Here is a 23583-nt window from a genome sequence, read left to right as displayed (position 1 = left end):
CTGAGGATGCTGTGCCTTATTCGATATGAAATATGTAATTTCCTGTTGTTTATGTTTGGTTATAATGGCTTTTTTATAAATCAGGATATGGTCTTTAGGGGTAAATCAGATTAAAAAAAAAAGAAATAAAAAGAAATAACAACCCATTTTTTGGTAATGTGAAAATTAATGTGAAAAATAAGTCCATTCATTTAGGAATACTGAATTTAAGGTAAAATTCGTATTTTCTTTGCACAAATGGCATGGGACTTAAGTTTAGGGTTAAGGGTTTGTTTAAATCAACCCTAAGTATGATCAATCAGTAAACCCTATTGACGAAATAAAACAAAGAATGAACAAAGTGGTCCTGTAAGGTGTACTCTGATTGGCTCACCTGATCCGGAGAGGGTTTGTGATTGCTCTGGTCAGAATTGGAGGCCTTGAGGTGGTCATCCTCATAGTTATCAGCCATTAACTTCATACGGTTCTGCGTCTGTAAAAGATACAGCTCATTGTAAACTACAGCCAAAATACACACACACACTCACACCCACACTTGAGCCCAGTCTGACTCTAAGCCTGGTAGTCTTGGGGCTCGAGTTATCAAATCTCCATCTCAGCCCATGCTGTTAGGAGTGGAAATTTTATCTGTATGAATTCAATTACAAGCATTATAAGAAGTGATTCTGATATTCTTTTTGATAGACAGAGTATTACTTCGAGCCCTACAGCAAGAGGGGGATCACAGCGTATTCACGCAAGTTTCAGCTGGAATGGATTTGAGCGAGGAGGGGGAAAGTGAGCGACGGAGATCTTTTAAACCCAGAGGAGAAGGGTGTGAAAAAGCAATAACAGAGACAGTGAGAGAAGAGCCGAGATGTAGAGAATAGAGAACAAAACACCAGCTTCTCTCAAATATAAACAACATATGCACACTCACCTCCCTGCTTGATACAGATTCAAGCCTCCACATGCTCAAACCATTGCACAGATTTAACAAGCGCCCCAAGGTTTTCGTGTCTGCGCACCTCTTAGATTAGAAATTCACTAATTTGTAGAAGACGAGGCAGAGCGTACATGCTTTGACGCATTAAGCTGTGGTGTTCATATGGGCGGCATGAGTTTGAACCCAGCATGTAAAATTTACAAATACCCGCCAGATCATTTGTGCAATAGAAGCTTTCTTAGATCTTATTTTGAAGACCTTATATTTTCTTTAGTTTACTGTTTTAATTCACCAAAATTAAAACTGTTATCATTTTACGCTGCTGTAGCTTTAAAGGGTATTTACACTTTTGAATGAAGAGAACCAGCTGAATATATGCGAAAGTTAATGGGATGTGGGGACAGATGACAAGTCCAGTTACTTTTCAGTTACAGTTTCAGTTACTTTTTGGTCTCCTACTCACACAAAGCTTACAGTATGTGTGGCTTCAAAACAAATCAAAAATTTAACACAATTTGTTTGGATCATTTTTAAGGTACTTGCTTTTTTAGAGCTTGACCACCTCTCTTCAGAGTGTTTTTTGTTTTTTTATGTGATTGCTGGGGTGTTTGGAGTGGTCACAATACTGCTTCCAATTTATGCAAAAGAGCAGCATAAACATTCTTGACAACAATTTTTTTTTAGTTTTACTTTAGAAATTGACATTTGGAACATGAGGTTGTGTCAGTAATAACAGAAATGTCATTTTTGGGTGAAATGTCTCTGCAAACGAGTTGGGATCAATGCAGTGAAGTCTTTTCAGACATCATTCACAGTTTTTATTAAAATAAAGCTAATTTGAATCAACATCTATGGCAGGAGTAAGGAAAAACGCACTTGATTACTTTTGGCAAGCATACCATCACAATTGACTCCATCACCACACAGTGCTGAAATTAATCAATAAGACATTATGTTCGAACGAAAGCGGACCCACACCCTGCCCTTCTGGATTCTTCGGCTTGTTTCCCGGCTTCTCCCTGACCAGAATGTGATGGTTGGGCTCCTTCTGTTTGGTTTTCTCACCCTCTTCCCTCCACCTCCCGCACTCGCAATTTTTCTCTCCTATCCTGCCCTCTGTTACAGTAATAAACAATGCTAACCAACCACCGGGCGGCCGTGGGTTTAAATGGTCCAGATAGACCAGCCATTGTGCATGTTTGGGTTAGAATTATGTCAACACAAGTGGCCTAGGTAAGAATTAGTCTTAAAGGGATAGCCCACACTAAAATTAAAACTGTGTCATTAAATATGCAACCTCATGACATTCTAAACCTGTATGGTGTGATTTACTAGATGTAACAACAGAATTTTTTAAAGAGATAGTTCACCTAAAAATAAAAAAATATTGTCATTCCTTATGTAGTTTCTAACCAGAAAGAGTTTCTTTCTTCTGTTAAACACAAAAGAAGATATTTTGAAGAATGCTGGCAATCAAACAGTTGATGGTCCCTATTGACTTCCATAATATTTCTTTCCCTACTATGGAAGTCAATGGGGACCAACAACTGTTTGGTTCTTTTTCTTTTTTTTGTGCCTGTTCAATGTAAGAATGAAATTTTTGGGTGGACTTTAAAATGAAATGCTTTTTTTGGTCATACTTTGAAAGTCAAAGGGGTTCAATGTTCTTTTGGACCCCAGTGACTTTATATATATGAACAAAAACAATTGAAACATTCTTCAAAACATGTTCTCCTGTGCTCAACAGAAGAAACAAAGTCATATACATTTGAAACGACATGAGAAAGCACAGAAAACAGACATCAACATTATACCCACAAGGCACGATGCCTCTGGTTGCCTTGATTTCTTGTGTAGGCACGACTCGATCTTTACCTGTTAACAAGCCACTTAGTCAGGGGTTAAATAAAAATGTTGAACAAACAACCTCTGAGCAGCTCTTAGACACCTTGTACTCAACAACCTCTCAGTTTTTCACTCTGCCCCACAGAAGGCAGCAGTCAACATGGAGAAGGCGGCTGGAGCCCGAGAAGCTACAAGGGGGAGCCATTATAGCCCCTGGAAAAAAAATGCAACATTTTAGATCAACTGTCACTACCCCATGAGGAAGAATATACCCCATTCGAGACAATTTGTTCCACATGCTCAGTGGGTTAGTGCGAAGGATTCAGGGCGCGGGTTCAGAAAGTCAGGCTTAAGCTCTCCAGCTTGTAGCATGTAAATCCTGGTACAGACCTACAGAAAACATAAACGTTATCAAATGTAGAAGAGGGGGGGGGAAATGATTCAGTCAACTCCGCTGACATTAGGCATACATGGTTTACCCAGCATGAACATGCGTTGTTCATTTCCTCTTCTGAAAAATTGGAAAAAAGAAACGTGTACTAAAAAAAAAACAAAAAAACAGTAAAGACAAACAGTTTGCCTTAAAGCTGTAAGATTTCAGGGTTTGGGGGCCACAGAGCACCTACAGATGAATCTGGGCACTGGAGAGCAAGAAACTCATTTGCAAAGCAAAAGAGAGAACGAGGGGGAGGTGGTATTTGCTTATTTGCCGGGTCACGAGTGAAGTGGTTTTCGATACCGACCGAGTTTAGTGGGGCGCAGGGACTCATAAAATGTTTTTTGAACTGCACTGGGGAAATCTTTGCTCATAGGTCTGTACAATCGAACAAGTGTGTATATATGTGCACTGGGGCGCAATCTTGTTTTTTAACATTGTGACTGACTCATGGAACAGCTCAACCAAAACATTCACTCACCTTCATGGTGTACTAAATCTGTATGACTTTCTTTCTTCTGCAGAATGCAAAAGAAGATATTTTGAGGGATGTTTGTCCACAAAAATGAAAGTCAACAGGGTTCAAAACCCAAAAAACAAAGACATCAAAAAATGCTTTTCTTGTGTTCCACAGAAAAAAAAAAGTCATACAGGTTTGGAATGAAATGATTTTATGATGAGCCTTTGGAATTCAGTCAAAAGTTACTGAATGATTTCAGAAGACTTGTATTATAGCGGTTTGGACTCATTTTGTAGGGCTTTTTCAAACTTGACAGCAAGTACGTAAAAAAGCGACGTGAATATTCTTCCAAACATCTCCGTTTGGGTTCCACAGTAAGAAAGCATATCATTTTTCATTCAGTCAAACTGAGAAACCTTCTCAGGGTTAATAAAATGATTTATGAGGCAATACTGCAAATCTGCCATAATTTTCCTAAAACATGCCAGAGTTACTTAAACATCACTATGCAGAGTTCCCTCTACCTCCCCCTCAGGCTGACCCACTCTAACTTACTAAGAATGAAAACAAGGAGATGATTTTCAAAAATGCTCAAGCTCATGTCTTTGTTTTGAAAACAGGTGAGGGGTGTTATACAGTTGCCACTCTCCAAGCGGAAGAGGCCCTCCGCCAGGAGATAAACTCACACCAGAGGGGAGAACGAGAGAGAGGAGACAAATTGCTACAAATGTCCATGTGTGCCCTTCGACCCTTGTCCATGATCTAGCCAATGACATCATGTACCCTACATTAGTAGGAGCCACTATACCTCCTGGATTTACTTTGGCAGAACATCCAAACTTCACGCAATCCGCAGACGTGCTTTCAAAAACACAGACAATGGAAGGCAAGGAGGAAGGAATCTCGAAGATGTCGAGGGGTCCACAGGGAGGTGTTTGTGTATATATGTGAGGAAAGAGGGAGGTGCGGGTGAGCATTCGTGGAAACCGGATCTCCTCAAAGGGCCGGAGGGGTTCTGAAGAGCCGATCCCAGATGGCTACGGAACAGGGAGGCACACTCCGAACTTAACAGCTCATATGTGAGCCATAAAGCAAAGAAGAAAGGAATGGTGGCCGGTGCTGGAAGACAGAGGAGATGGTGGTGGAGAAAGCAGGCTCGAATTGGAATGGAAGGTACTGGACACGGGGGGAAAAGGGGAGATTGGGCAGGAATGTAAAATGGGAGAACAAAACGTTCAAGCTAGCAGGCTAACAAGACGACGGATAAGCAAGACCCTGTTAAGAAGCCCTCCCTAATTGTAGGAGCCCCTTACATCCATGTGTAATAAAATTTACCATGAAACCAGATCCCTGTCTGAGTGGCTTATGGCAAGGGAACGGTTGTGTGTGTGTGTTGGGGATCAGGAATCCAGCACATGGGGCTCTGCTTCTCTACTTTCCCCCTTGTTCCAGGACCTCACTTTCCTCAAAATTCCTTCAGCTACAGGCAGTGATATGGACCTGATAAAGCCGAGCGGATGGGGGACACACACACTGAGCCCCATTGCTTGAGCGTGCTGCACCGTTTACAAAGACGCAATACAACTGCTCAAGTTACTGCCACCAGCACAAAACATCTAAAAGCACGAAGCTGGAATGCTTCTAAGTGCCACACTTTCCTGTTCTTTCTACTTCCCTTATCCGTCTTAGCATTTCCATCTTTTTTTCCCTGCATACCTTGATTGCTTGTTTGGATTTTTCCTCTCATTCTCCCTCACATTCACTTTCTCTCTCTCTGCTCTTATGATAATTGTCAGGAATGCTGACCTCAATTCTTTGGTTTCCGTCCCAACTGGAGAGCTCATTTGCTCACTTAATCTAATCATTTTCACAATTATTCTACTTCTGCACCATTATCATTTCTCTCGCCCCTTCCACCCTCCCCCAGTCTATTGCGACTCAGAAATGCTGACGCGCTGCCAAAAAGGGGAGAAAAATTAAAAATTCGTAAAAGCGCTGACTCATGATTCTCTATCGTTGCTCTGAATTCAGTGCGATTTCAAAGGCCTTTTTGTCGAGCTCATAATTGGGGTCACGGAAGTGAAACAACATAACGAGAGCCTTTCCTACTCCTCCAGAGTGAAGTGACCTTTCCATGGCACCCCGTGACCTCTGGAGTTCACAACCTCAATCTGCTTCCTCTCTATCCTACCTTTCCATGCCTTGCCACGTTTCTGACATAAAGAAAACATAATATTGTGCATACACACTGCAAAGATTGAATTATACTGGCAAGACTTAAACGTTCTGATTGAATGAGCATAGACTCACTGCTTGGAAATGCTGGAAGAGGACTGGAAGAGTTGCCAGATATATGACATCCCCAACTTAAAGCTACATCTGAGTTGACAATCATCACACGTCAAGGTTTCCTTGGAATGGAAAGCAGTAGCTTAAACCAATGGACAGCCTGGACAGCTCAGTGGGCAGAGCAGCAGACTTTGAATATGAGAGTCCTGGGTTTTCAATTGCACATATTTAATGTGTCAAATTACTCAATCACAATAATAACATAATGACTACTATATTTTAAAAATTGCGTAATAGACGGGGCAGCATTTAGTATTTCAAATCATGTTTCGTCTTTGGAACAGGCATGACTCCTAAACTTTTTATTATACTGAGTAATGATTGTAATAAACAGATTAAACGATCTGTCTGTGCAAGAAACCGAACATTTGAACCAGGTCACAGAAAAGAATCAGACTTCCCCGTTTGCCTAAAGGCTATGGATTACAGGTAATAATGTTGTAAATAATTTTCAGTTTCTTGCACAAACTGATCGTTTCACTTCATAAGACCTCACTATATCACCAGGAGCCATGGGTATTAATTTTGCATTGCCTTGATATGCTTCTTTTGACTCTCAGAGTGACGGCAGTCATTGACATTTTTATTTTTTTTTTTTTACTTTTTGATTTAATGAATCACCAAATACCAAGGTTTCAGCTAAAATCTTTACTGTTCTATAAAAAAAACCTCACCAACATCTTGGACAGCTTGAGGGTGAGTAAATTAACATTTGTATTTTTGGTTGCACTATCCTTTTAATGCAGACTTGATGTGTATGGGAGAGTCCAGAAAAGGCAAAGGAAAAAATAAATATGTATAATGAGTTCAGCACAAATAAACTGTCAAGTGAATATCATGAAGCCTGTATTATAATTAAAAATAAATAAACAGATAAATAAAAAGTAAATGGAAGTAAAATATGCATCCAAGCATGTTAAGGTAAAGCACGTTTGCCGCAGTTACAACAAACATCTGTCCACCCCAGTGTTTGGATTGTTAAAGTGCACAATGAGTATGACAATTGAAGCCGAACTAAAACATAAATTCACATTTCCCTCACAAGCATCATACTGTAGCTCAGTGTATCGGAGTCCTTGCAAAAACCACTAGGCCATTGTTCTTCACCCCAATAATCTGCATGCCAATCCTTGAGTTTCCTGTCCAAACTGTCTTCCTATTTCCATGCACCAGTTTCAAACTCTGACAAAAAAAAAAAAAAAAAAAAAAAAAAACTAAAAACCCACCAAACCAGGTAGAAAATATGAAAATATTAAAAGTGTAATGGTTAAGTATAATATTTAGGGAGCTTCCAATTTACATTGAAGTTTGATATAAAAACAACACACGTTTAATCCTTTTGGCTAATCAAATGTAACATAAATGCAACAAAACAAGCACTTCACACTATTAACATCTATTAACATCTAATAAAAAGATGGATATTTACAGTAAAATGAACTAATACAAGGTCTCCACTGTTGACTATTGAACCTTACTTTGATTTTGTGCACTTTGATGTTGCTGCCCTTTACTACTCTGAACAATGAACATTAGAATAATGTGATTGAGGACCAAAAGAAAGTCACAAATAGTCAAGAAGATAGAGTTTAGTACTCTGTCATGGTATTTTTTCAAACCATTAAAAGTAATTACTAAGTCTCAGAAGTCGCTAAAGAGGCCAAGACATCAAAAGCAAAGATAACACAAAAATACACTCCCAGATCCCTGCATGAATAACAGTCGCTGAGATAAGCTCCTTGGACAAGCATGACAGAAAGGATTCTACAGAGCTCCCATGATTGAGAGCTGTAGTGCTTCCAGTTTTAGAGGCCTGGGATTAAAATCGAACAGAGCAGATAACTGGGAAATGGGTGGAAACAGAATGGTCTCTCTGTTCTGGGAGCCCAGAGGGAAGCAAACAGACTTCTTTGCTCAGTTAGAATTAGAAGGTTGGTGTTTGCCACGTTAAGAACAGCACATTCTCTCTCTCTCGTGCCATATATACAGTACATCAAGTAGTATGGAAAAAGTACAAATTGGTGCATATTTCCTTCAAATAATATAAAACTAGTTTATTACATTTAATGTTTTTAGATTTCTGTTATTTGATGAAAACATTAGTCGTGGAGGACACAAGCTATTTGTAAAAATATAAACAGGAGAAATCATAATACTAAATATGGTGGCAATAAAAAAGCCAATTGCCTTGATGACTTTCTGTAAAACATTGTCGCTTGAAAATACTGCGAATTAACAGGAACAGTGTGAAAAAATATTTTTTCTACATTTTTGCTATTTGTTTTAGTGTGTGTGGTTTGAGCCAAAAAGGCAAATTTAATGTATAACGCTACTGTTTTGATTATTATATTATATTAAATTCATAATTTGAAATGTGTTCTTGAAATTAAATCTTACACATAGTTTTGGACATTTCAGAGTTTGTTCATTCAAAAAGATTCAATTTCCATTCAGAAATTGCAAGTTAATTCCACAAATAATTACAAATAAACAGTAGACAAACTGATATAGTATTTTTTTATTTTATAAAAGTACTCCAATAATCTTTGTATTCTGTTTGTTTGTTTATTTATTCATTTTTAGAAGAAAATTGTACAGACTTGCCTAAATAAATGAACCTTGCCATTGCTGTAAAATTGCTAAAGTGGTTTTAAGCATGTTGCTGTGCAGCCTTTGTGGTTTTTGTCGAATCTGCTAAATTTTTAGGTAAAAAAGCAGCATAATTTGAGGTATCATTTGTGCCTTTACAATAAGACATACACACCAAATTTTGATACTTAGGGTTAGAGGTTTGTTTAAATTACTAACTGTGAGCAATAGTAATAGTGATGCTTGGCCTAGCAAATACCACTAATCACACCAGAAAAACAATGAGTAAAGCTTTAGAAATGACCTTGATTTCAACAAAACAATTATGTGTAACTGGCTAGGAACTGAGGTAAGAGGCGAAGAATCCCAGGCCGTCAGAAAAGCCAGAAAAGGGAATAAAGGCAAGAGAGGACAGCCTTCCTCCCTCATTAGGAATCACTACCTAAACAGCACTTTCAGTGCAGTAGAAAAGCAAAGTTTTACCAACTACAATTAGCGTTGTTAAGGCAAAACCCTGTAATAATAACGCCGCCAAGAGTCTTGCCAAAGGGGCACAGAAAGTCCTAAAAAAATTCATTTGTCTGACCGAATAATAACAACATCGTAAAATGTTCTCCACAATCGGAGATGCAGTGGAAAATCTCCATTTCCTCTCCTCCACAACGTCACACGTTGGACGAGCTGGACACCCACAGGCCTTATTCAAACAGCCATTTAGCGGCTTGTGTTTTGAGGTCTCGTGTTCCGAAAACACAGCGACTCTTTTTTCCTAAACGAGCAGCGAGAGTTGCATCAGATCCAAGACAAATCCAGCATGGATGGGCCCGTGAGCCACGACCTCCATTCGCACGACCCCTTCGGTTTGAGCTTTCTGAGACCTTCCACCAAACCAGATCCTGTGATGAATCGAACGCTTGTTGATTTTGTTGTTTGTGAACTTTTTTTATGGATTTCTTTCCCTCCATGTCATTGGCTGCAAGACACTCTAATTTAAGCCCTGTGATCGTTTTGGCCGCAGCAGGGATGTGAGGCGCCTAGAGCTCAGCCTTTGCAACAAAACATCAGCGTTTTGAACCCAGTAAAGGTACGCTTTCAAACACATGCACACAGTGGCCTTGGCAAGGACTTGCCGCTTTTGCATTTTAAGTTTATTCATGGGAAGCTGCGAGACAAAACCATTTTATTCCTCTGAGGGGTGCCCAAAACCACGGCTCTGCTGAGAAAAGCAGGCCCGGAGCCCTTTACAGAATTGGCATCTCGGCCCATCCCGATGCCCGCCGTCGCCCGAAGCCATGTGAGGACAGCGACTCTGGAAAGGCCTCGCGGAGGCACTGCAGCAGGTAACAAGAGAAAGACGTATCGACCCAAATCTGCAGTTTGCGAGGGGATGGAATTACCAACGCCATTCCAGGACTTGTGGGAACTAACACTAACACTCAATCTGCGGTTACAGAACTGCAACCAGACTTTTTAACACTGTCCCAGAGGACCAGCAAACTGTAATTGGTCTAAATCACTCTGGGTCATCTCCTTAAGAAGCGGATGGGGTTAGGCATGAGATACATTGGTTACAAACGAATGAGAGACCAAAACTGCAACTCTAGTCCTTGGAAAGCACAAAAGAGTAATGAAGCTTACTGAAATTGTCGGGATAAATATCGTTTTCCTTTGTACGTCCTGATTTTCTAACACAGACACGCTCAGACACCCGGACAGATTGGACTCTGGAGGTCTACGGAGGGAATGGGTGAGATAGGGACTAAAATACACATTCTCTTGATCAATCTCTCTCTCTCTATCTGAAAGAGGCACCATGTCAGTTCAGCCACACTTCATTACACACACACTCGATATCCTCATCTCCAAAGAGGAGGATAGCAAGGTCACTGCAAACTCTCTCTCTCTCTCTCACACACACACACACACACACGGGTGACTTACAATGGAAGTACAACGATGACTCAAACCCTAACCTGTGTCTACAAGCAGGGATGTAAAAAGCATTAAAAGTGCAGTACTAAATCAATACAAATTTTTTTTTTTTTATAGTGCCTATTCAAACGCTCACGTGTGTACACACGTGAATGGTCAAATGCACTTCTCAGCTTCTCAAATGCCAGTCTTGGTGAGATGTCAATGTAAACTGAGTCAACGGCAACCCTGTACGATATGCACTATTTTCATTGGGTGGAATATATTTAGTTTTTTTAAAAAACAAAATAGCTGCCATAATTAAAAAAAAAAAAATTATATAATTAATATTATCATTTTGTATATATATATATATATATATATTACATTTTTCACTACAACTGTACAAATTTGTAGATAAATATATTAATAGATTTAATTAATGAAATATATTTTAATGAATATTTCTTAAATAAAATGTTTTTATAGGCAGCCTAAAATTGACTGAACCATTATCATGGGTTCCATATTCAATAATAATTCAGTAATTCAACACTCTCACTGTTCTCACGGCTTACTGTGCACTGCCTTTGCCTTTATCCATAAAAATATTAATTTTTGCCTAATAGATAAATCATAATTGTGCTATTTATGCATAAATGCAAATATATCACGGTAAACATAAAATAAAATAACAAAATACATGACACTATAAAAATTGTCAGTGGGAAAAGGCATTAATGCAGTTCCATCATACAGCAATTTGTTTGTTGATGTACAGAATTTTTGTGTTTTTTTTAATTTTAAGTAAAACTACACTAGATAAATCTGATCCGTGAACATGATCTATTTTAATGAATCATGATATAGAAGAAATTTAAGGGTGACCCCATTAAAAGTCATGGGCTTAAAAAAAGCATATCATTAGTTACTTTAAAGACCATCCTTCTATATCCAATAGTGCAATATGTTGTATTTTTTTTTAAAGGTAAGATATGGAAGGAAAATATGTTGCCACCATACAGGGTTAAAATTAGGAGTGTTGAAATTAATCATTGCATCGCTGCAACCCATAACTATGATTAGCACTCCCAGATAATGAAAGCGCTTTTTGTTTATCCCTTGCAATTGTATTTTCCCCCTTTGTTACTTTATATTTGCTTGTATGTTTTAAAAGCTATATTTACTTTGAATTCTTAACAATAACTAATCAATTTTATATTAATTAATATAAATAATTAAATATAATTATTTTAAAAAGTAGCCAGCTTGTATAATTTAATAAAAATGCACAAAATAAATCTGATATAATCGTGATGCATCGTGATATCGTATTGCACTGTTGACATAATAACTGTAATTGAACTGAATCTCGGAACCTCTGCCAAACCACACCCCTAGTTAAAATACAGGAGCGCATTAAAATTGGTAGCAAGAATCATGCAGTTTCACTAGTACTACTAATGACTACTGACTACCTAACATAGTCCAGTCCCACCATAACACTCGCACTGACATAAGAAACCCCAAATACACGCTCACATGCATGCATGTCCGCTGACATACAGTTAACAGGGGAAAAGGCAGGAAGTCTCTGCTGAGATCCATCAGGAGGCTGAGAATTATGATGGAGGAGGGGTTGGATTCGGAGGCAGTGACCACACGAACCATTCTACACCTCACCACAGCACACAGAGAGCTCACTGTGCATGAGGAGAGACTCTCGCAGCCGCTGAGGTGTCGTAAAGATTTCAAATTTGAGCAGCGAGATGATTAATGATCTGAATCATGCTCCACGATAATGGCGTGGATTAATGCAGCCTCGTCAGACCGTGCAGGGGCAAGGATGATAAATTTTATGACTTATCAAATATTTTTTGGACGCCTCGCGCAGGTGGGAGTTTTCTGTGGGGTCGGAGCCAGGACTGCTTTTAGAAAGGCGAGGCTGGGTGTGGGGAGCTCAGATGGTCTGCGGTGGAGGTTTTGGTCTTCCTCCCACGCCGACTGCTGTTCTTGTGCTAATAACACGCAATATTTCAGCACTATGCATTATTGTGTGCACAGTATGCAAATGTCCTACTAAATTTACAATGTAGAGTATACAACACTGTGCATGACCTCATATGATATTCCTAATTTGATGAATCAATCAGAAGTAATATCAGCCATAACTTTTAACATCTCGTTTTTCACGTTTTTTTTGACATTAATGAACCATGTGACGGCAGCAGGGAGCAGTTCTCACTCTGCTGTTTAATCTGCGGCCTGCAAATTTGCACAGGACAACTTTTAAAAGCATGCTCATGTGCTCCACAGCGACACGCCGTTCCACTCTCTCAAGTTTGCTAATAAAACTTGGACAGCACATCAGAGCTGGGTGAGATGTCACGGCGCGCAGTGGTGATTTATGGAAGGGGAAGAGATGTGATGGAGAGAACATTTCACTACACCGCCTCTTCAAAAGAGCCTCACCAGGCTTCGGTCCTATTTTTACACTGTCATCATCACAGAGACTGACAGACACACAGACGGAGACCAGAGAGGAAAAAGAACAAAACGGAGGAAAAAAAGAACAAAGAGAATTAATTTTCTCCCTAAAATACATCAGAAATATCTTGAAGAGTGATGCATCCCAAAACAAAAACAGATACGGGATGTCTCCTCTCGCCTCTCTCTTTGTTATTAAAAACTTCCCTGCTCATTTTCTCTCATCTTTCCTTTTTTGCGGTTTCATTCTAGTTCATTTCCTTCGTTCCAAATCTCTGGATCACAGTAACGGCTGTTGATTATGCAGCATTTTGTTAGACATCAAATAGTCCCATCTGCTCGTCGTCTAGAAAATATAATTTAAACATGATGACGGGCTCCATTTATCACACACCGAGTACATCCAAACCTGCTCTAGTGGAATAAAACAAGCGAGAAGCCACGTGTTTCTTAGGATAAAATGTGCACAAATGTTCATTTTCAGTACTATATTACACTTCATCCTAACCAGCAGTTTTTTTAGGCCTTTTTCAAAGTCAGTCTGTCCTACTGCAAAATGCAAGGGGACAAAACATAGCTGAGCAGATAACAGATATTTAATAAATAATATGAAAGATATTTGATATTTAATATATAGAGAGAGACTAGAAAATGACCGGTACCAACTATTTTAACGTTCCCTGTAGAATGTATAATAAATTCATATACTGTTTCAGATAGTTATAATAATCATCATGTAGCTTATAATGCTACAATGTCAAGCATTTCTGTAATGTCTCATCATGAAATACAAGTAATAATGAAAAATTAATAATGCAAGTAATTTTTTAATTTAAGTGATATGAGTCAATGTTTTTTTTTTTTTTTTTTTTTTTTAACTAAAACAGTACATGAAATATGAACTATTCTTAAGAGACCACCAAAATGAATTTTTTTGGGAAGCTCTATTAAAAAATTAAATAAAAATGTAAATATATATAAACACAACTTCCTGTAGAATTTATAAATAGTACATACTGTATGTTTCATATATAATAATAATAATAAATGCTTATAATGCCACAGTGTCAAGCATTTTAGTAACATATGAAATACAAGTTATTATGGAAAAAAATATATAATTCAAGTAATTTTAGAATAAAAATACTTCAAGTAAAATGAATAAAATATATATATATTTTTTTTTACGAAAGCAGTCCATTAAATATTAATTATTCTTTAGAGACTACCAGAACATATTTTTTGAGAAGCCCTATATTAAAAATAAAGTGAAAATGTAAATATTCATTCAAAGTTCAAATCAAAGCTGGTTAGAACAAAAAGTAGCATGGACACGATATATTTTGTTAAATGCATTTGTTGCATCATTTGACACTATCACACTGCAGTTCATTACGACATGGTGCAAGGCCACACTTTTGACACCATTTCTTTTTTTTTTTGACAAGACTTGACAAGTATGACCAGGAATTTTCCCTCCTCCGAGCCATTATCAGCCCTGCATCTTTACGCACATCTGTCTCTTCAAAAACCGAAAGAAAAATACTCCATTTATGTACCACTATGTCACACTCATCCCCTGTCAGTCAAACCCCTGATCCCCAACCTGCAACGGTAGACAGCACTCGCCCTTCCCCTGGGCCACGTCAAACACCTTCGGGCATCCATTTCCCACAGAAGAGAAATTGCAATCTTAATGATTATAAATGACAAATAATGGCAAACTACTGCTTGTAATGCTATGAATTAAGAACGGGAAAACGTGTCCACAAGGGACAGGCGAACTGAGGGTCCTTAACCTTTCCAATGTTGGCTCCTAACTTTGACCCTGAAGTAAAGCTGCCCAAAAAGACCTGATTTAGGACCACCGTGTGCAACCTTTATCGCTGACCTCAACCATTAGTATGTCAGGAGAGCAACCAGCCTCTGACTGGCTCTTAACCAAATTCCCCCCCGCTGTGATTGACAGTGAGCAGGGGGGGACGCAGCTGCCCTCCTGATCTCAGGGCTGCGGGTGAGAGCTGAGCCCCACAGCTATCTGCACTACTGACACCCATTTCCTGTGGAATGCTGCAGCTATGCAACGTGCTGATAGCCTGTCATTCAGAGAAACAGCCAGGGAGGGGTGTTTTCCAGCGGCACGAGCGTGTGTCCGTGAGCATGAATGGAGCTAAAGTGAGGATGTGCGTGTGGGTCCTCCTGCTCTGTTTGTTTTTCTGTGTCCGCTGGGTCTGACACACATGCGTGTGGCGGTTTGTATTGGAAACGAGAATGCGAAATACATGTGCATTTTAATTGGTGTATTAAACTCATCTGGATGAATGGCAGCTACACTGCAATAAACTAATATTTGAAAGTACTATTTCGGTTTTTAAACTTAAATTTAAGTTTAATTCAATGCTGCTTCTTTGCATATTGAAAAAAAAATTGGCGTAAAAACAATTTTCACTCATAAATTACTAGTAAATTTCACATACAATTACAAAGAAGTAACAAACCAAGTTAAGTAAAATGACTGAAATGTGACCCTGGACCACAAAACCAGTCATAAGCCACATGGGTATATTTGTAGCATTAGCCAACAATACATTATATGGGTCAAAATGATACATTTTTCTTTAATGCCAAAAATCATTAGGATAGGATGTTCCATGAAGATATTTTTTAACTTTCCTTACACAAATATATCAAAACTTAATTTCTGATTAGTAATATGCATTGCTAAGGACTTAATTTTGACAACTTTTAAGGCGATTTTCTCAATATTTTAATTTCAAGATATTTAAATAGTTATATCTAGATGGCTAAATATTGTCCTACTGTATCTTAACAAACGATACATCAGTGGAAAGATTGTTTATTCGTTGATATACAAATCTCAATTTTAAAAAAATGATCCTTATGACTGGTTTTGTGGTCCAGGGTCACTAATAATGTTTTCTTGCAAAATGTACACCGATAATGTCTGTTTTATTTATCCTACGCAAAATCTTTTTTTTACAGTGAAATTATTTGTGAAATTTACTAACGCTTTCTGAGTGAAAACTGTATCTACACCAGTGCAGTCTGTGTGTGTTTAAACTAGTGTGCATGTATTCGCAGGTGGTTTGTGGGAACCTGGAGGAGGAGTCAAATAATCCTAAAATTGCCCTTCTTGACGGGTCTGCGGCCAGACATCTGTAGCCTGTTTGCATCTCCAAACTCTGGGATCTCGTTCCCAACATGTCTCCTCCAGAACTTGTTCTTTAGCCTCTCCTTGAACTGCTGAACAGAACTACGACAGCAAGGTCAGCTGGTTACCGATACTATGAACACACCATCAGGATATCCTGCGTGATCTTATGTTTCTGTGCAATCATGCCCCTCTTAAGAGAATATTGCGGGTTATTGTCAACTTTAACATCTATGGACAGCATCTGTGGCATGCTTTCAATTATGACGTACAATAATTTTGACTCGTCTCTTAAGTCTGTAAAAACAAACGCAAAGTGTTTTTACAGTAAAACACAATGAGAGCCTGGAGGGAAAGAGAGTCAGGGAGTTCAAAAGCAGAAAAGCCAGGCTCCTATTTGGGTTAAAACACAATTCGTCAGTGAAACAAAAATGTTTGTTACTTGAGCAATAAAGTTTAAATTGTCCCTTTGAGGTGGGACTATTTTTTTTAGGCTGACGAATGTCTGGTTAGGTTTCACCAATGTAATTCCTGTGGGTGAGGCTGCAGAACTCAACTAGGAGGACTGAGGTCTGTGTTCATTTTAGTCTATGGTTTTGCCTCGTGCCTTGGTCTGGGATGTCAATGTCCAGCCTGTTGAATATTCTCACCTGCTGTTTGAGCTGATGTACCAGTCGGTCTTTCTCCCTCTTCAGCAGAGCCACCTCATCTTGAGTCTTCTTCTTCTTTGAGGACGACAGCTCTAGAAGAGCGATGTTGGCATCCTTCTCGCTGATGGCTGCCAATAGCGCCTCCTGCCTGTTTGGAGGAGAAAACACACACACACACACACACACACACACACACACACACACACACACACACACACACACACAGTTAGTATTTAGACAGCTTTGGACAATGCTTTCTACAGATACATCCTATTCACAAATACACCTTTAATTCTTCATGACAATCCCTAGATCTGTGGTACTCAAACAGATGAAACTTGATATCATAATGCTAGGGTGTTTACCAGGTGAACTGTGTTTTTTAGCATGCAAATGGTGTGGGAAGTTTAGAGATTTAGTCAAATGTTTTAATGTGTTTAAAAGAAGTCTATTTGACCACCAAAGCTGCATTTATTTAATCAAAAAATAGTAAAAAACAAGAACTCCAGTCCAGTCTTCACCGTCACACTGTCCTTCAGAAATCATTCTAATATGCTTATCTGATGCTCAGGAAGTATTTTTTGTCAATGTTAAAAACCGTTGTGCTCCTTGATAGATTTGTGGAAACCATGATACATTTTTTTTCAGGATTCTTTGATTTTCAAAATTTAGAAGAATAGCATTTGTTTGAAATAACATTTTTTGTGACATTCTAAATGTCAAATGTCTTACTGTTCTTTCTGAATAAAATCTTTAACTTCTGACCCCCACTGACCCTAAACTTTTGAATTGTAGTATATAAATGATGTGATCGTGATAGCAAGCAATCAAGTGCAGCTGGTTCAGGAAGTGAGTCCTGTTAGGTCAAATCTGGGGTAACGTAGTGAGAGGGAGCATGAATATCTCATACTGGCAGCTGAGATGGTCAAATAAGCCTCCTGTGTATTGACAAATAGAGGCAGTGGACTGGAGAATATCTTAGGGTTAGCGTTAGCCACGTGTGCTAGAGTGTCAGTAGTGAAGTGTGTGTCAAACACATCCTCCCTGTGCCTCTCTTTCTTTTCCTCCCTATGACCTCTAATATACAGAAACTCACTGGATCTGTTCCAAAACCCAATGAGCTGCCTAAAGTCTTCTTAGATGGTTACCTTCTATGGTAGCATGCTAACTGAAACAGAACCTCATTAGGGATTGATCTGGAATGCTCTATGTAGGTCGCAAAATAAAAATAGAACTTCTAACATGAAGTGCACAAATGGAGTTTGACGTTAGCATGTTGCTAAGTTAAAAATGTGATAGCATAAGCATAAATATACCTAGCTTGCCTAGCAAGTTTTGAGTAAAAGTACAAATAATATTTAACTTCTTTCCTGATAATTTTCATTAATTAATGGATTTTAAGTATATTTAAAATTGATAATAGGCTATGCATGGCAACTGCCCACATATTTTCGCTAAAATGTGCTCTATGCAAGCATTCTCCCATAGCAAACTGCCCAAGTAGCCAATCATACAATTACGGCCAAATACAACTTATATTATAATAAAATATATTGTATATATTATTAACTATAGTAAACATAATATTTTAGCATATTATATTAAAACATAGCGTGATAGTAGGGCTGCACAATTAATCAAATTTCTAATTGCGATTGCAATTATGGATGCCACAATTATGTAATTGTTCAAAGCGGCAATTAATCGTTCAAAGTCCACTTATGTTATTCTGCGTGGTAAAGATACATTCTTTTTCTTTCTACATGTCTCTTAAGGGTTTTTCCACTGTTTTAATTCTTGTTTTAGTATGACATTATAATACCATTCATATTTTTACTCTTTTATAATTTAAAGAAGAAACCAATCGGATGTATAGTCCGAGTGCTTTCAGCTTGTTTATTTTCATATAAAAATATGGCATGCAGTTACATCAAACAATGGTATAAACATCATTCAATGTAAATTGTGATAATCGTAATTAATAATTGCAATTACAATTTCAAAGGAATAATTGACAATTAGGATTTTTGTCATAATCGTGCAGCCCTACGTGATAGTACTAAGTTGCAGTGGCCATTGCGGCTAAAGCGATCACGTATAGAGTCCATTCTCACTTTGTCTGCCATGTTGTTCACAATGCATTCTGGGAATTTCCTCTTTGTAAAAGATGCATGTGCATGAATTTGGCTAGTATAATTGCATCAGAAGCCTTAAAATGTAGCACATTTGTTTATAAAATCATGCCTCTGTTCTTCTAACTGAAAGGGTGCAACTTTCTATTTTCATCTTGGGCTTACTGGGAATTAGCTTTTTCTCTTATCAGATTCTCAATCGCTGACAAAGCCTCTCTTTTTCTTTCTGTCTGTTTCGTTGCGTTCTATTCGGTTCCTTGGAGGAACTGGCTGACCTGATTTTATCCAGAGTGACATCACAGCTAGAGAAAGAAGCCTGTGTACCTGACAGTAGTACACATATGTGCGCGCACACACACACACACACACACACACACACGGTGCAATGCCCATGGGCTGTCATACAACTCTTAATTCTGTCATTTTGACCATCAAAAGCAATGGAGATGTGCTATATCCCACAAACACACGGGCCACCCAGGTCTGTAAAAACCACCGTGTCCTGGCACAAACTAATAAAATGAAAGCTGGTGATGTTCCAGGAGGCTACTGAGCACTAACATGTCCTGTCAGAGAGGCCTTTTAATACACTGACCTCCTGACTAGCTGTGCTCATTATGGTTGGGTTCAGACCACAGGCAGCAGCTGCCCCTGAGGTCAGTCAGTTTACTTTGGGCAAAAAGGAACTTCCCCTTCAGCTCCATAACCTCCCTGTCTGGTCCCGATGAGCCCTAGTGTATCTGCCCAGCCAAAATTCATGAGGACGGCAATAGCTAAAAATAAAAATCAATGCAAAAGATGAGGTGAAAACAGAAGCCCAGGGAGGGCGGCATTAGGAGAGCCAAATAACAGGAAGTGGAGGGATGTGTGCTGGGATATGGAGGATAAGGAGTCTAAAATGATGGATGAGAATGCTCACACGTCCATGTTAACACACACTCATGCACACGATATTCAGGTCATGATAACATCTCCCACGTTTCCCAACCAGAGGAAATGAGGGAGAGATAGGTGCCAGTCTTAAGTAGAAGAGAAGGCCGAATCGGAATTGTTCCGTGGCTCAAATTTTCCCGGCACACATGTCTCCTCAGATAAATCTTTTAACAAGGATGGGATTTTTCCTCAGTGATCTAAACTTTCCCATACACTGGGTATGTTGATATCACAGATGGCCACAGGGATAGAAGTGGCCTGGGTCACTCGAAAGTGATGACTATAGTTGTGACCCACCTCCTCCCTCTCTAAAACTCCTGATTTGAGAGGAGGAACATAAAGGAATACATACACTACCATTTCAAAGGTTTAAGGTCCGTATTATGTATTAAAAATGGCATCAAAATATATAAAAAATCAAAAACAGTCATGTCAAATTGTGATATTTCACACTATTACTGTTTTTACTGTATTTTGATCAAATAAATGCATCCTTGGTGACTGTAAGTGTCTTCTTCAAAAACATAATACATTGACTATTTGGTTGAAAACTTGCAAGAAAGAATTGCTACAAAATGTCTAAATCAAATTTAAAAATAGACTATATTCCCAATCATTTGTGTGCTCTATTGTTTCATTCTATTGCATTGCTAAGTTAGCAACATGCTAACACCAGACTCTATCCTCTTGCTAAGTATGACATCATTTGTCTCCGTTTTCCAGGCCCTAATTCTCATATAGGGCTCATAAATGGCTGTTGAGATCGTATTCTCAATTAAAACGAGTAGACACTTAGACCCAGAAACGTACTCCTTAAGTCATGACTTAACAAGGTGATTGGAATCAAAAGCTGAGTTAAATCTCCTAAAATGCTTTATTTGTGTGGCACATGGACTTGCTGACTATGTAGAGTGCACCAAATATGCTACTTTAATTTGGGTCAAGTTGCTACCTTAGTAGGTGACCTCCTATGTAGGCAGCAGACAGCAAAGCAGAGCTTGCGTTCCTGTACTAAAAGAAGACAAAGCCTCTTATCAGTAGCACAGGGGCACAATGGGCCCCCACACATTTGTTCTGAGAGAGATAGGAACGAGTTCATATTGATCACTAAGAGGTCAAGTGGCCAATCACCTACTCCCATGACAAAGTCAATTGGAGGGGAAGCGGCCCATCAATCAACACATCTCATCACCACCCTCAACACTCAATTTCCTCTCTCTGCACTCTGCATTCCTTTAAGCCTCTTGCTTTCTTCTTAGGAGTCCTCGAGCATGCCTAAAAATATGCATCCTCCTCTGTTCTCTATTGGTTCTGTTTCTATGGGTGTGTACGCCAGTGGAAAGATAATGAATAGCCGAGGGGGTGGGGAGATTTATGGTAGCTCGTGACGGGATGCACTGTGCCGGTTAAGCCACCAGAGAGGGGAACACCGCACAAAACGCCAAGAATGACCGGGTTGGCGGGTCCTAAATGTAACTTATCATAGCCATTCCTACTGTATGACGACAGCCGGACGTAAATGATGGCAAAATGAGGGAGGAATGTTAAACGAATGCAGATCTGAGGTCAGGCTACTTTCAGTGCTTAACATTTTTAATGGTTGCCTCAACCGTGACCACTCTGGAAAAGAGATAAGCTTCTTGGAAACACAAAGGAGGAGAAATGTGAAGCAAAATTGGACAAAATAGCGTGATGACAGATGGATGAATGGATAGAAAAAAAGTGGATATTTCAAAATATTGCAATATTTTATCTTCATTTTAACTTCAGAGCAAGTCTGTGTGAAGAATATAATTGATATAATACAGCATCGCTAGGTCTTATATGAAGGATAGATGGTTAGAGTTATATATGAATGGATGGATGGCTAGAGATATAGATAGAGAAATACTTGGATGGGTAGAGAAATGCATGGATGCAGAGATACGTGAATGGACAAATGGATGGAGAGAGATGGATGGAGGGATATAACAATAGATGGATACAGATAAATGGATGTGAAAAACGTGGATGGATGGGTGGACAGACACGGACAGACACACACACACACACACACACACACACATACACACACACACACACACACACACACACACACACACACACACACACACACACACACACATATACATACATGATGGATGGAGGGATAGAAAATTAGGTAGATGGACTGATGGATGGAAAGATATATGGATGGATGGATGGCCAGAAAGATATATATGGATAGATTAATGGAAGGAGAGATATATGAATATACATGATGGATGGATAGAAATGTAGGTGGATGGACTGATGAATGCAAAAATATATGAATGAATGGATGGAGATATACATGATGGACAAATGGATGGACGACCAGAAAGAGATATATGGATAGATGGATGGATGGATGGAGAGATATATGAATGGATGGAGAAAATGATGGATGATGGAAAGAGAAATGAATGGATGGAAGAATGGAGAGATATATGATACATTGATGGATGGATGTGTGAATGAACAGATGGATGGATAGATGCATGGAAAGATATATGAATGGTTAGATGGATAGAGAAATTACTGAAATATATAGGTGGGTGGATGGGTGGATGGATGGATGGATGGAAAGTTAGGTTGATGGATAGACTGCCAGAGAGACATGCATGCACAGTATAGGAAGGTGAATGGATGGATGGAGAGATAGACTGATTAAAAGACAAATGGAAGTTACATTTATCCCTTCTTTTAGCATAAACAACCACAATCTTAAGACCAAACCTAAAATCACAGAGTTGCTTTTACAGCAGAAATAACATTATCATCACTAGGACTTTTTTCCATTTTTACAGACTCATATCTATGCAATATCTAAGCTGTAATATAAACGTCTATTCCTTTAACACTTCAATATTTGCAGGCCGCTGATTTGAGGGAGAGGAATTCAGAGGACACCATTAGCAGGGAGGGAAGAGTTCAGAGAACGTTATCAGCCGAATCCATCAGTACTAAGTCCTACCTGATACTGCCTGATCTAGCACATAAAAATAAAATACAGGCCAGCCGCGTTAAACAAACTGAGTGTTGGAGGAGCCCCAGCACATTAAAAAAATAAAAATAACCCTAACTCTCCATCACTCTCTGGCCCTGAGCCACCACCCAGCTTTCTAGGCCCTTTTTCCAGGGATGTGTGTGTGTGCGTGTGATGTGGGAGCGAGAGAAATATGGTGTCAGTTCTGCATTCGGTGCATGTGTGTATCATGGAGGAGACGTGAGGAGAAATATGTTGAACGTTCACCATTCATTGCCACCCCTGGGCCACAGGGGACCTTCGGTGGCTGCTTTTACTGGCCTAAAAAAAGAGATACATCCGCTGCTTTTGGAGTTGGTACTGGAACGCTGGTTATACTGGAGAATTATAGAGGATGCTTGTGCTGAACATCCTCTCTGGATGGGCACTGTTGAACATTACAGAAACATCTACAACCTTGCGCCTTTAAAGCTAATATTGACTCACCAAAAGCTATAAATTCCAGTGTGTAAGCAATCTTAAAATATGGGTTTTGTACTTCCTGAACACACTAATAGCTGTATTAATCTTGTATTATACCGAATAGCAGCTCTTGAGTGACTGCATGCGGATCCACAAGAGAGACAGAACTGGAACAAGCGAGACACCTGGAAACACATGCTGAATCATATCTGGCACGAGGGCTTC

General features: G+C 39.0%; 1 protein-coding gene across 12 annotated transcripts in view; it reads right to left on the bottom strand.

The window, feature by feature from the left end:
- The window catches only part of LOC109079587 (ELKS/Rab6-interacting/CAST family member 1-like), a 202909-nt gene that overhangs the window by 39504 nt on the left and 139822 nt on the right, over nucleotides 1–23583 (bottom strand). For all 12 annotated transcript variants that reach the window (XR_006154464.1, XM_042721740.1, XM_042721731.1 and 9 more), the window contains 2 exons: nucleotides 16825–16972; nucleotides 374–472 (listed from right to left, as the gene is read on the bottom strand). Coding sequence is in view for 11 of the 12 variants with exons in the window: in XM_042721740.1 (XP_042577674.1) it covers nucleotides 374–472; nucleotides 16825–16972 (247 nt within the window). In the remaining variant the exon portion in view is untranslated. The remainder of the gene's footprint in view (nucleotides 1–373; nucleotides 473–16824; nucleotides 16973–23583) is intronic.

Source organism: Cyprinus carpio, chromosome B4 (genome assembly GCF_018340385.1).
Source record: "Cyprinus carpio isolate SPL01 chromosome B4, ASM1834038v1, whole genome shotgun sequence".
In the NCBI taxonomy this organism is placed as follows: domain Eukaryota; kingdom Metazoa; phylum Chordata; class Actinopteri; order Cypriniformes; family Cyprinidae; genus Cyprinus; species Cyprinus carpio.
This window is presented reverse-complemented; position numbering and strand designations above follow the sequence as displayed.